We start from the raw sequence: 14,599 nt of genomic DNA on the forward strand, positions 1-14,599 counted from the left end.
TCAAAATCGGCTCACACTTGACACCAAGGAGCAAAAATTCCAGGGGATTAATTTAGAATAAATCGGTCAAAGTCTACGACATCGGGATCGTATCGAAAATCAAAAATTTCGAAAACACATACTGTGTGTACAAAAAAAAATAGGTGTGTAACCTACTCGTTTTCCCAACTGAAAAAGGACAAACTAATTTTCTTACAACACAAAACACATGACACATATCTACTATTTGACGCAAAAATATCACACATAAATATGATATGAATAACTCTCGATTACAAAAACTCTATGTCATATGTCAAAAAAGGGGGAAAAGTGTGCTATGACTTTTCCACCTTGACATATTACCGACGGATCCGAAAAAAAAAAATTTCACGCAGGGAAAATTTTTGAAGACGGAACATCCACAAAGAAAACAGGTGTCAGGGTAAAGAGCTGAGGATATGTCACTGTTTATGCCAAAAATAAAAATGAATGAAAGAGTGACTGAGTGAGTTGTCTGGCAAGTGTGGTTTTAGAAGAAAAGAACAAGTGCAAACGCTATACCATTCCATAACTAAATTCTGAGACGAGGAAAAAGATTATTGTCCACGCAGACGATTCAAATCAAACTGTGTCACCTGAGCAAGTCCATCAAAGTACCTCATGTTGATTCTCCTTCACAAAAAGATGCAAAATACTACTTCTCAATTCACCGATGTCTTCCAGGCAAGGACTCTACACACGAACTATGAAAACGAAACTAACGTAGAAAGAAATTACAACCATGAAAATGAAACCGCTACTGCTCAAAGAATAAACACTGAAATTATGAACACTCACACTACTAAGTTTTATGACAGAAACAAAAATTTGAACACTTTATAACAACAAACCAACTTTTACTTGAGAATCTTTTGATTGTCCACAACAATCATCTACATCATTACATCCATGATTAACTGATTTGCTATCAGAATTTTCTTTCCTCGCTTTTGTTTTCCTCCCTTTTTTTTTTTCCTGGAATACTCAAGTAACAACACATGATTAGTATTCAAAAGGTGACATTTTTTTGCACATTTGGACATTTGTTATGCATAAGAAAAATATATATTCTTTAGAACATGTTACATAAATGAAAAATACATCCAAGCATGTGAGATTTCCCGTCTCTCTCTCATTCTGGCGGTCTGGTAAACAATGCAACTTGTTACAGAGACTTATGAAATAGTGAATGAAAAAAAAAAATTTTAATGTGGTCTCGAGAGGGGGGTGCTGTGACATGGCAAAGATGTAGAAATCGATTATGGATTGAAAACCAGGATTTCGATGGGTTGCAATAGCCCGACCTCTGGCTCCCAATCCTCGCTCCACAGTCAAAGACCCTACCTTCAACTGTAGAACTCAGCGAATTAATGCCGGACAAAAACGAACAAGCCGAATTTGCCCAAACAAACTGGCCCGAACCGGATCGCCAGGGGTTTACCTCGGGTGGTTTCCGGTAATCACAACCCTAGGGTCTAAAGAAACTTGCGAAGTTAAAGTGAGAAAACAGGGTATAAGGGATTCCTGTTCACCATGGTCACAACACCAGCCTACGTCATAAGACAAATCTTTCAAAAAAAATGGCGACAAACATTTTCATAAGACATATACTGAATTCTTGAGACATGTATCATCTTACAATATTTCTTTGTCTAGAGACATTAATTCTCATGATATACACATGCTCAATGAACGTCTGATTTTGCCGAAAGTTTGCACTGGAGAGTGAGAAATTGGGCTAGTTTGACCACGTGTCTGTTTTGACAGTGGACAAGAGAAAAAAAAAATCCTTTCTCCTTTTGTGTATCCCTATGTAGGATTCGAATTTGCCCAGACTGTGTGTGTGTGTTTTTCTTGAAAAATTTCTTCGAAAGGTGAGGTGGCACTTTAGGAGTGAAAAGGTATACGTGGTCTCCAACCTGTATGTTTTTGTCAACTGCTTTCACTGAACGATTCGACTCCTGGGTTTCTGCTGCAACACGAAGATTCTTTTTAACCACTACAAAGGATTTTGAAAAGGTGTCGTGAAGGTGCTGTGCATAACTAGTGTGTGTGTAAGAAGAAACTGGACCATTGTAGAGCATGTTTGCTGGCACTCTAATTTCACGACCGAACAACAAGAATGCGGGAGAATAACCAGTGGAACAATGTGGTACTGATCTATGAGCCATTAGAGCCCATGGGAGATGAATATCCCAGTTGGGGGGGGGGGGGCAATTACTAAGTGAGAGAGAGATTTGACCAAAGTTCCATTTAAGCGTTCGAGAACACCATCAGCTTGGGGATGATAAGCGTGGGTAGTAATTTTCTTGATTCCAAGGGTAGAATAGACGTCAGTCATAACCTTAGAGAGGAAATTTGCACCCCGGTCAGTGATGATCTCTTCTGGGATACCATGCGTAGCAATGTATCGAATCAAGACTTGTGCTATGACTTCTGACGTTATGTTTGGAACAGCGAAAGCTTCTGGCCAACGAGTGAAATAGTCGGAGATGACAACTATGTAAGTGTTTCCAGCTGAAGTTTGTGGCAACGGCCCAACACAATCCATCGCTATTCTTTGATTCGGACGAGACGTGACTGGAACTCTCAGCATCTGTGATTTGTCTTGAGCGCGGTGTGCTCTTGATTGTTGGCATGCGTGACAAGATGAGATGTATGTTTTCAACAATGAGTACATGTGAGGAAACCAGTAGGACTGTCTCAGTCTGGCAAGAGTCTTAGCAAAACCCTGGTGCGCTGAGGAAGGTACGTCATGAGACAACTGGATAATTTCCGTGGTCAAGGAATCTGGTACAACGAGTCTGAGTCTTTCAGGAACATCAGCAGAATGAACATGAAGAAGTTTAGAAGGAAAGTTAAATTCTTATATTTTGGGGATACATCAGGCTTAGCTTCAAAGTTACTGTGGTGTGCCGGCGCCCTCAGTTCATATTTCACTCGCCAGATGGCGTCGCCATACCATAGTGTAGTTCCATACTCAGTACAAATTTTTCCTTCTTGTACGAAGTGTACAACTCCACGATGGTATGTTTTTTTTAATCAGTTGTCTACACACGCCAGAGACGGAGACACGTTGTTATCTCGGGGTCGCGAAATGATCCTCATGTTGTAAATTATTAAATACGCTTTAATGTAATCATACTTCTGATTCTCTTGGAGTCGTCAATATGACTTACAACTGGTGACGTTTTCCGTGTTCCTACACGCGACAAGTTTTGACATCATACCGACAGACCGCTACGGTGCCACAGCGTTGTCTTCATATCAATCCGGGTGCATCCGTAAACCGTAAGCTTTAATTTTCCTCTTCATGTCATAACACTCAAGTTGAACGTTTGAAACGAAGCCGTCCGTATTTATTCCGCATTATTTTCGTCATATAATATATATTCCCTCTCGACCATGCCTCAGACTGACGACCAAAATTCTCCCGCACCAGCGGCGCAAATCGCCCGCGTAGCAGTAAAACCCCCTCCGTTTTGGAAAGCGAATCCAACTCTGTGGTTCAGCCAAGTGGAGGCGCAATTCGCACTCGCAAACATTACCACGGACACTACTAAATTCCATCACGTTGTTTCGGTTGTGGAGTCGGACGTTCTCGCATCGGCCAGCGATCTCATCCTTAACCCGCCAACAGAGAACAAGTACGAGGCTCTGAAAAAACGACTTATCGACTTGCACTCGCAAAGCGAAACCTCGCGAATCCGCACCCTGCTGCAAGGACTGGAACTCGGTAACGAACGCCCATCACAACTTCTCACACGTATGCGTGCGTTAGCAGGAGGTAGTGTGGGAGAACCTCTACTCAAATCACTGTGGCTCGCCAGACTGCCGAGCACTACCCAAAGCGTCCTCGCCGCGTTGGGAGGCGACCTCAACCAGCTGGCAGCCATCGCCGACAAAATTTGTGACCTGGCCCTTCCGACGCAGGTCACTGCTATACAGGTGCCACCACAACAATCGGAACTGGCGAGGCAAGTGGCACAACTAACCAAGCAAGTGAGCGAGCTAACGGCTGTCGTCCATGCATCTCGCAGCTACGACCGTAGCCCCCACTTCCGCCGAAGGAGCAGCTCAAGCAATCGACAGTACAAAGAGCCGGAGAACGGTATGTGTTTTTACCATACGAACTTCGGTTCAAGAGCCAGGAAATGTAACCTTCCATGTGAGTACCGCGCCCAGCCGGAAAACTGAAACAGCGATCGCTAAACGGCCACAACAGCGATCGCTATATCGACAGAATTGTTTTGGCCGACCAGACTTCAAAAACAAAATTTCTTATAGACACGGGTGCTGATATTTCTGTGCTCCCGAAGAACTTCGTACCTCAAGCCAAAACGCCAGCGGACTTGCTTCTATTTGCCACGAACGGCACGAAAATTCCAACTTTTGGCACTAAAAGACTTACCCTCGACCTGAAACTACGCCGTCCCTTTACATGGACATTCATCGTGGCAGACGTACAACAACCTATCGTCGGGATCGACTTCCTGCAACACTTCAACCTATTAATTGATGCCAAGAACTCTCGTCTCATTGATGGTAACACTAACCTTTCTTCCTCTGGCAAACCACCTAGCCCTCAATTGTCGTCAACCACCATCAGTCTTCTTTTGGGTGATTCTCGGTTCCATGAAGTTCTCGCGAAGTATCCGGATATAACCAATCCATCTCAACTATCCAACAAAGCAGAACTTTCGACAATATATCACCACATTGAAACTAAAGGACAACCTGTCTTTTGCAAACCTAGGCGCCTGTCACCTGAGTTGTTGAAGATAGCTCGAAAAGAATTTGAATTTCTGATGTCAGCTGGAATAATTCGACCATCAAAATCGCCTTGGGCAAGTCCTCTGCATATGGTTCGCAAAGCTAACGGCGAATGGCGTCCATGTGGAGACTACCGTCGCTTGAATTCTATTACTGTGCCCGACCGTTATCCAGTGCCACATCTGCAAGACTGCACGCAAGCATTTCATGGCAAGACGATCTTCTCTACTCTGGATCTCACCCGCGCGTATCATCAAATCCCAGTGAATCCAGAAGACGTCCCAAAAACAGTAGTCACTACTCCTTTTGGGCTGTTTGAATACACTTGCATGCCGTTTGGCCTCCGCAATGCTGGCCAAAGCTTCCAACGATTCATGCACCAAATCCTTTTTGGACTAGACTTCTGCGTCCCATACTTTGACGATCTCCTGATAGCATCAACCAGTGAAGAAGAACACGTTCAACATCTACACCAAGTCTTCTCTCGATTGAAACACCATGGTCTTCAACTCAACCCATCAAAATGTGTACTCAGAAGAAGTGAAGTTCCTAGGATGCCTTATTACTTCGACCGGAGTGAAACCCCTTCCAGAGAAGGTTCAGGTTATTATTAGAGAGTTCCCAAAACCAAAGACAATCAACGAACTCCGACGTTTCCTGGCAATGCTCAACTTCTACAGACGTTTTCTCTCACAAGCTGCACACACTCAAGCACCACTACATGAATTCCTCAAAGATTCCAAGAAGAACGACAAACGACCTATTCCTTGGACAGACTCTGCTGTCGCAGCATTCGAGAAGTCTAAATCAGATTTGGCCAATGCTGCTGCACTAACATATCACTCTCCCGATCATAAGCTATCAGTTACAGTCGACGCATCTAACGTTGCGCTGTTCTTCAGTCACACACAAATTCTGGTTTACAGCCCTTGGCCTTCTTTTCTCGCAAACTGAAGCCTGCCGAATGTAACTACTCTACCTATGACAGAGAGCTCCTGGGTATATATTCAGCGGTTCAACATTTTCGCCACTACCTGGAAGGCACCAACTTCATAATCTTCACAGACCACCGTCCCCTGGTATACGCCTTTCAGAAGAATTCCAATTCCTGCTCTCCTCGCCAACTTCGGCATCTGGACTACATTGGCCAGTTCAGTACTGACATCCGACACATTTCTGGCTCTAGCAATGTAGTCGCTGACACACTGTCCCGCATCAATGAAATTAATCTCCAATGCCCGAACCACACAGAACTTGCTACAGCTCAGGCAGAAGATGAAGAGCTTCGAAACCTGATGAAGAAGACAGACTCTCAGCTGCACTGGAAATCACTCGAACTGTCACCTTCTACTCATGTTATCTGCGACACTAGCACCGGAAGTGTTCGCCCGTATGTGCCACATAAACTGCGCCATCAAGTCTTCACATTCCTTCACAACCTGTCTCATCCTGGTATCCGTGCTTCAAAACGACTAACCCAGGAGCGTTTCATCTGGCCTTCTATGCTGAAAGATGTTGCAGAATGGACAAGGTCATGTGCCCAATGCCAAAAATGTAAAGTGAACAAACACACTCGCAGTTCACCACAGATGTTTAACCTGCCCTCGGCAAGATTCGATCATGTGCACATAGACCTAGTAGGTCCACTTCCACCATCAGACGGTTACAGATATCTCTTAAAGTGTGTCGACAGATATACCAGATGGCCAGAAGCATACCCTATTCAAGATATATCTGCTGACACAGTTGCTCGAACATTTGTCTCAGGATGGGTCTCAAGATTCGGCATCCCGTCTAATATTACCACAGAACAGGGCAGACAGTTCGAGTCCAACCTCTTCAGGGCACTTACAGCTCTCCTTGGTGCCCGGCGCATTAGAACAACTCCATACCATCCGGCATCCAACGGCCGCTCACTAAAACAGTCTTTAATGTGCCACTCCAACAAGCGTTGGACTGAAACACTACCAATCGTGTTACTAGGTCTCCGCTCTGCCTACAAAATCGATCTTCGCAGTACTTGTGCTGAACTAGTGTATGGCACCACCCTTAGGCTACCAGGTCAACTGTTGTGCTCGTCGACACCGTGCCAAGTTGAAGATCCCAGCAGCTTTGTTGAATAACTGCGCCACACTATGGCCAAGTTGCAGCCAGTACCAACTTCAACTCACTCTACAGGTTCTACTGCATGTTTCAAACATCCAGCACTGTCAACCTGCACTCATGTCTTCCTCAGAGTTGACTGCGTCAAACCTCCACTAACTCCACCTTATGATGGCCCGTATCCAGTTGTGTCTCGGACTGACAAACTAATCACCCTGGATGTAAATGGCAAGAGATCAACTGTCAGTCTGGATAGAGTTAAACCATGTTTCTTGGACATTGCAGAAACCAACTCCGACCAAAACCAACCATTAACTGTAACGGCATCAAATCTTCCGAACATGACTGTGAAGAACAAAAAGGACTGCGATGAAAAAAAATCTGGTGTCACGACTCGTTCAGGACGAACTGTTAGATTTAATTTTAAATATCGTGATTGTGTCTAAACATTGTAATCATCCTAATTTCTCTGTACCTCCAGTATACATTGGGGGGGAGTACCTGTGGTGTGCCGGCGCCCTCAGTTCATATTTCACTCGCCAGATGACGTCGCCATACCATAGTGTACTTCCATACTCAGTACAAATTTTTCCTTCTTGTACGAAGTGTACAACTCCACGATGGCATGTTTTTTTTAATCAGTTGTCTACACACGCCAGAGACGGAGACACGTTGTTATCTCGGGGTCGCGAAACGATCCTCATGTTGTAAATTATTAAATACGCTTTAATGTAATCATACTTCTGATTCTCTTGGAGTCGTCAATATGACTTACATTACCATCAGAGTCAAAAAATTTGGAACAGAACGGATCTGACTCTTGGAGCTGATGAAGAGTCTTCAGTGTGATTCGGAACAGCCATGGTCTGCATCGAGGATACTGAAAAAGCTTCTCGGGAGAGAAAATCTGCTGTAGTATTCTGACGACCTGGTTTATGTATAACGGTGTAATTATACTGCTGGAGCAACATCAACCATCTGGCAATTCTTGAGTGTGGGTCTTTCAATTTCAAAACATTGGATATGCTAGCCTGGTCACAATAAATCACAAAATGTTCTTGGTAGAGGTACTGTCTGAAGTAAGAAGTAGCAAAGACTAGAGCAAGAAGTTCACGCTCTACTGTACTGTACTTAACCTCTGCTGGCTTAAGTTTGCGTGAAGCAAAAGCAACTGGGTGACGGATACCTTTCTCATCATCCTGCATGAGGACTGCACCTACTGCTTCAGACGAGGCGTCTGTGTAAAGGAACCACGATTTGTTTGGTTCTGGGAGTTTAAGACAAGGAGACGAAATTATTGACTTCCTCAATGTGTCAAAATAATTTTGAGCTTTTCAGTCCAAACGAATTGAGTGTCACGTTTCGTTAGCTCAAAAAGTGGCATAGCAACATGTCTGTAATTAGGTATGAAACGACGGTAAAAGGAAGTTAAACCGAGAAATGCTCTGACCTTTCTTTTGTTAACAGGCCTGGTCAAACTACTCTCCAGTGGCAAAACCTTCTTAGGATCGGGTGTAACAAATCCATTTTTTACCACAAAACCAAGATAAGTTATCGAATCTTGGAGGAAATGACATTTCTTAGGTTTGAGTTTCAAGTTGTGGTTTCTGAGTCTCGAGAACACTATACGTAACTTATCCAAGTTTTCATCTACTGTTTTACTTGCGGCAATGATATCATCTACGTATGTTGCTATGTTAAGTGGTTTTAGGCCAGACGAAACTATCTCCATTAGACGTTGAAAACTGTTAGGGGAATTTCTCAACCCATAAGGAACACGCTTCCATTCATACAAGCCTTGGTCTGTGATGAAAGCCAACTTATGCATGTCGTCAGGGTGTATTTGCATTTGGTAAAACCCTGAGCATAGGTCCAAAGAAGAAAAGACAAGTGATCGTGCGAGCATGTCTAGCAATTCAGTCATGTTTGGAAGAGGGTATGAGTCTGGAATTGTTTTTGTGTTTAATTTCCTCATGTCACAACACAATCTGTACGATCCATCTGATTTTCGAACCAAAACTACTGGTGCCGAGTATGGTGAAGAACTAGGCTGAATTATGTCAGCTTCGAGTAGTTCATTTATTTGTGACTGAAGCTCATTTTTCAACTTGTATGGGACCTTGTATGGACGTTGTCGAACTGGAATGTCATCTTCAAGGAAGATGCGGTGTAACAGTGTGTCACAAGAGCCTAACTCTGATACTGAACTGGCAAAAACGTCGTTGAATTCAAGAATTACATTTTCAAGTTTTGTTTTGTTTACATGTGACAAGTGAGACAAATCAATGTCAGAAAAAGAAGAGAAAGTGTCACAAAAATTTTCTTCAACAGATGAACATAGGTCATGTGTGACTGAGTGTGCAATTGAAAGTGGTTCCACTTTAGCATTTTTCGTGCCTTGTTCAACCAAAGCTTCCTGAGAGGAAGGGTTGACTACCTTGAGTAAGTACTTGTTATATGGAAGAGACTCATAAACAGCATTCGCCACATGAAATACCTGGACAAGCGAACGATTTCCCTCAAATACCAGAATATTTGATGACACACGAGGTTTGACAACAATGGGAATGAATATCTCCGAGTGTGGAGGAATTTTGACTTGTTTGGTTGACCTACCATATGCTATTCTGTGTGTAGTTCACCATTCTTGTTTAGAGTCTGGGAATGTCAGTATCATACCATTTGAAGAAAATGTGAAGTGAGCCTCGTGCTTAGTCAAGAAGTCAACTCAAAGAGAGAGTGATAGTGTCTTGAATTTTAAGTGTCTCTCCGGATACACCTTTAATGACAACAGGCGTTATATGTGTGTACTGGTGAGTCAATTGATTGTTTCGACACAGAACATGAGAAATCAGAGTGAGCGAAGCACCTGAATCAACGAGACATGGGAGTTTACGACCATCCACTGTGACATCAACAACTGGTAGTGATTTGTCCGACTCAGAACAGTCTATAGTCTCTTCATTTGTCTGCACATTGTCTTGAAAAGTGACCCTTCTTGGAGAAGAGGAACGTGCATTGTTTTCATTTGTGGTTTTTGGTGATGTAGGCCTAGTTTCATGTTGTTGTAACTGTGTATTCTCATTACGTGTGGAGTGTGAGCTTCTGACAGGACGATTCTGGTCAGGGCGTGAAAATTGTGGACGATGAAATGACTGGTTACGAGAAGAGTGTCCATGTGAGTAAGTGTTAGACTGACCAGAGGACTGGTCTCTCAACCTTTTGCGGCATTCTCTAACAACATGGCCACGATATCCACAATAAAAGCATGTAACTGGATACTTACGAGTGTCACTGTAGGGTACATTTTGTGACTGGAAGTTTTGTGGTTGAGCACTTTGAGTAGACGAATGAAAATTTGGTGAACGTGAACAAGTAGTTGGTACACTAGCCTGAGTTGAAAGTGACAATTCTTTCAATGACTTTTCAAGTGACTGTACCTTATTCATAAGTGACACTAGCATGTCTGAATCAACACTGTGTGACATTGAGGGAGTCACGTGCGACTGCACTTGTGGAAGAGATGGTTGAGGTGTGGTTTGTGAAGCTGTGGCAGCCCAAGCTGTGAGATTTGTCATGTTAGTCACCGACTCAATTCGGTGAGCAATCTGTACTGCAGCTTGAAATGTGGTGGGACCTTGTGTCGCCATCAACTGTCTAAGTGTAGGGTTGACACCATGAGTAAATCTAGAAAGGAGGAGTGAATTCCTCAAAGTCGTGACAGATTCATCCTCACCTTCAGTGACTGGCACTGCTTTACGAGAAAGAGCTTCCAATCTGTCTGCAAAGTCTTTAACTTTTTCATCATCCTGTTGGACTGAACTGGTGAGCTGTACTAATGTGTGTTCAGGAGTGACATGAGCATCGAAACGCTCAATTAAGTACTCTCTCAATTGATCGTAGGTAAGCTGAGATACTCCGTACTCATTTTCTCGCAAGTGTGAGGCCACCTTGCCTACACACTTCTGCAGTACAAGTTGTTTTTTCTGTGGGGCATTCCAGCCTGCCAATGCAGCAGCATTGTCAATGCAACGAAACAGTTCACGAGCTGAGGGTTCAGCTGTGCCAGAAAATATGGGCAAATTATTATAAGCACCCATGAGAATAGGCCACAGAGCTTGTGTATCTTGTGCCATGGTCAATGTATGTGTGTCGCTCAAAAGAAATCAACGAAATGCAGAAGAAAAAAAAAAAAGTGAAACCCCTAAATGATTCAATCAACAATACCTTGTATCATGTATTTCAACTGTTACAACAAAGTGACAAATGCTCCAACTCCCAAAATATATATACACATATATATTATATACTTTCAAATGAACTTTTTTTTTTTTTCGTGTGACTTGCTTGACACATTGACAAACTTGATGCATTTCAACAAACAAACAAAAGAGAAACCATGTTAGCTTACAGTGTGTTGCACTGAGCACTCCAATTCGAGTGGGAACGGCACCATTATGTTATGTTATAGAGATCATTAGACTTATAAACATCTTAAAGAACTTTCTACTTAACCGAAAATTTCAACGGGGGGGGGGGGGAGTTGGATCTAAGCTTAAAGAATCATGATATTCACAAAAAAAATTACAAATTCCCAGATCACCGCCACGAAAAAAAAGAAATGGTGAATGAGAAAGAAAACCAAGAGAATAACTACACATACTTACAAATTCCGAGAGACTCAACGTTCTGTCACCCAGGGGTCAATGTTCCACATCCTCAAAAGGTAACTGCAACAGTTCTTGGATCTCGAGTCAAGTTCAAGGAACATGGGGAAACAGGCGGCCTATCCAAGATAGGACAAAAACTCTCTGGATCCTTCTAAGCTGGCGTAGAACGCTCTCAGGCTCTGCTCTGGACATGGTGACAGGCTTCAGGATCGCCTCGGCAACAAAATGGGAGAACTACAGCGGTAGCAAACAGCAACATCTCGCGAGAACGATTTCACATTACTAACATAGAATGTACCGCGTTTTTCCGACGAGTGGAAACGGTAGACTGAACCAAGACTGACCTACCCACCGACGTTTCGAGGGTATAAGTAAATTGAAAAGTGGGCGTGGCTTCGAAAATGCGCACACTTTGATTCGTGGCGTAAATTTTTACGACATCACCTTTGACCAATTAAGGTGAAAGGGCAAGTCTAAAATCTGGACAAAAATAACGCCCTGAACGAAACTCTTCCTACGGGGAGACTTCTGATCCCAAGGACAATGCACTAAATGTTATACAAAAATGAAAACGCTTAATTACGCACAAACATTATTAAAAAAATACAAATAAAATTTTACCATTAGATGGGAAATTAATTCCGCGTTCCAATGATAGGTCACATGACATACTTTGACGCATAATTAATGATACAGGAAGAATTTCGTCATATGACAAAGAAAATTAAAAAAATTAATTAACACATGATTTTAAATTCCAGATGGCACATAGAATACACTTTCTTGAATTATCTAAATATTTTCCAATCAGAATTATTATCCAAATTCAACGTTAACAAATATCAATGGCACGTGTGTAAGTTTCCTTTAAAAAAAAATGAAATTATTAATGAATTACTTAATTAATGACTCCACAAAATAGTTCAGCATGTATGTCTCATCCTCCAGAAAAATTCTGATGACATGGCAAAAAGTTTCAAACACGAAAAGCGGTAATTTTGTGTGTTTCCATCCGCAAAAATAAACAAACAAAAAATTAAAAATTCTCTCCACGTCACCTTCGAGATCGGAAACGAAAGTTCGAAAAAATGGCCATCTCCTGCTTTACTATCTTGGAACAAATTTAAATTTTTACAAACTCTTAATTTCTCCAACGAAGATGCCTCAAAATCGGCTCACACTTGACACCAAGGAGCAAAAATTCCAGGGATTAATTTAGAATAAATCGGTCAAAGTCTACGACATCGGGATCGTATCGAAAATCAAAAATTTTGAAAACACATACTGTGTGTACAAAAAAAAATAGGTGTGTAACCTACTCGTTTTCCCAACTGAAAAAGGACAAACTAATTTTCTTACAACACAAAACACATGACACATATCTACTGTTTGACGCAAAAATATCACACATAAATATGATATGAATAACTCTCGATTACAAAAACTCTATGTCATATGTCAAAAGAGGGGGAAAAGTGTGCTATGACTTTTCCACCTTGACATTGAAGTGAATAAAAAATAAAATAAAAGCCATGAATAAAGTGACATAATGAAAAACTAAAATATTTTCCTTCCTCATGTTAATGTTACTTGAATAGGGGAAAAATTGCGAAAAATATATATTCTATGCATTTTGTTGAAATTAAACTTTTTTAGTCAGAATGACTGAAAAAAATTTAATGTCACAAATTTCTCCGTGGGCCCCGTATCAGTAGCCGTGGCTCCCCTTTTGCAAGATTTTCATCTGTGGCCCCCCTGGAATATCCTGGGCCCCCCCCCCCCAGGGCCATATGGCCCCCGGTTGCGAACCACTGCGATAGACTGTTGGAAGCGTCGTCTGCTCTCCCGCGTTATTTTTGTTAATAATGGTGCTAATGTGCTGTGCTTCCGCTTGTGATGAGAAGAGTGTGTAAGGGGGACGAATAACGTTTCACAGGTACGTAAAATCGTTCTTTATTTTAATTTTTTCAAATAAATATTAATCATTAAAGTTTGCTATGCAAAGATGTATTCATTAAAACTTGTGTTTTTTCGTTAAATAAGGTCACATTCTTACTAATTTTTAGATAAATATTGAAATTCAGTTTAACAACTAAATGGTTATAAATATTTCTGCACTTTTGAATAAAAATTTAATTAAATTTTGATCTCTTTGTCACTATGTTCCACAAGTATGTTGATGTTCTTCTTGGCGACCAAATTTTTCGGCAACTACTGCAGCTCAGATGCGTTTTCTCAACCCATTTTTGACAGATCTTCCGATTTTTAACCAAATTTCACGCAAATTTTGCATATGATTACTGGTTACTTAACTGAGCAATTTCAAAAAATGAAAAAAATTATATGAATTTTGATTTTTGAAAAATCAAAGTGAATTTCTTTGTACCTTTTTTTTTTAAATAGTATAACATCATACTTTTCTATTTCCTAAAATGATCATTTCTTGGAGAGGGCGATTTCCTCCACCCTCAGCTTTTCCAAAAATTTAAAAAGTAACAGTAAGTGAAAATAAATAAATAAAAAGCTAAAAAAAGTATAATTAAAAAAGTAAATAAATAATAAAAGTACAATAAAATACAATAGAGAAATGGAGAAACAAGGTGAAATATATACATATATTGGGTATATGTTCTTCACCCCTTCCCCGGAAGAAGTTGAAATGATGAATTTCTTGCAAAAATTTGTATGAAAATTACTTGAAAAAATTTTTAAACATAGCCAAATGAAAGAGTCAAAAATGGGTTTATAAAAATATAGATTCAGAGGCCACATTAATGCAATTTTCAAAGTAGTAGCTGGAGGACAAAAAAAAATATTGCTCATAAAACATAATTTGTTAATAATTATAATTTTAACAACATGTTATTTGGATTTGTATTCCAATAGTCTCGTTTTTTTGCCTTGAACTGACATAAATATTTTTTATTTTTCAGTTTTCTTAAAGATCATGAAAGAAGGCAGCTTTGGGAAATCAATCTTCGGAGATCAAATCAAAATCGGAAATCAAATTTTGGAGTAATCAGAGGTCTCTT

The 14,599-nt window shown here is 41.1% G+C and overlaps 1 protein-coding gene across 1 annotated transcript; it reads left to right on the forward strand.

Moving 5' to 3' along the window:
* Window positions 1-6,929: 6,929 nt before the first annotated feature.
* Window positions 6,930-7,343, forward strand: LOC149086366 (uncharacterized). The gene has a single exon (XM_089231768.1). It carries the CDS (start codon window positions 6,930-6,932, stop codon window positions 7,341-7,343), a length of 414 nt encoding a protein of 137 aa, XP_089087894.1.
* The last annotated feature ends 7,256 nt before the right edge of the window (window positions 7,344-14,599 follow it).

This window comes from Pholcus phalangioides, unplaced genomic scaffold (genome assembly GCF_987345545.1).
Source record: "Pholcus phalangioides strain wild (caught in Gottingen) unplaced genomic scaffold, Ppha-v1.0 ptg000004l_1, whole genome shotgun sequence".
Lineage (NCBI taxonomy): Eukaryota > Metazoa > Arthropoda > Arachnida > Araneae > Pholcidae > Pholcus > Pholcus phalangioides.

Excerpts from the sequence above, each read along its gene's own strand:
- LOC149086366 (XM_089231768.1), top strand. The coding sequence starts at position 6,930 with ATGGCCAAGTTGCAGCCAGTACCAACTTCAACTCACTCTACAGGTTCT.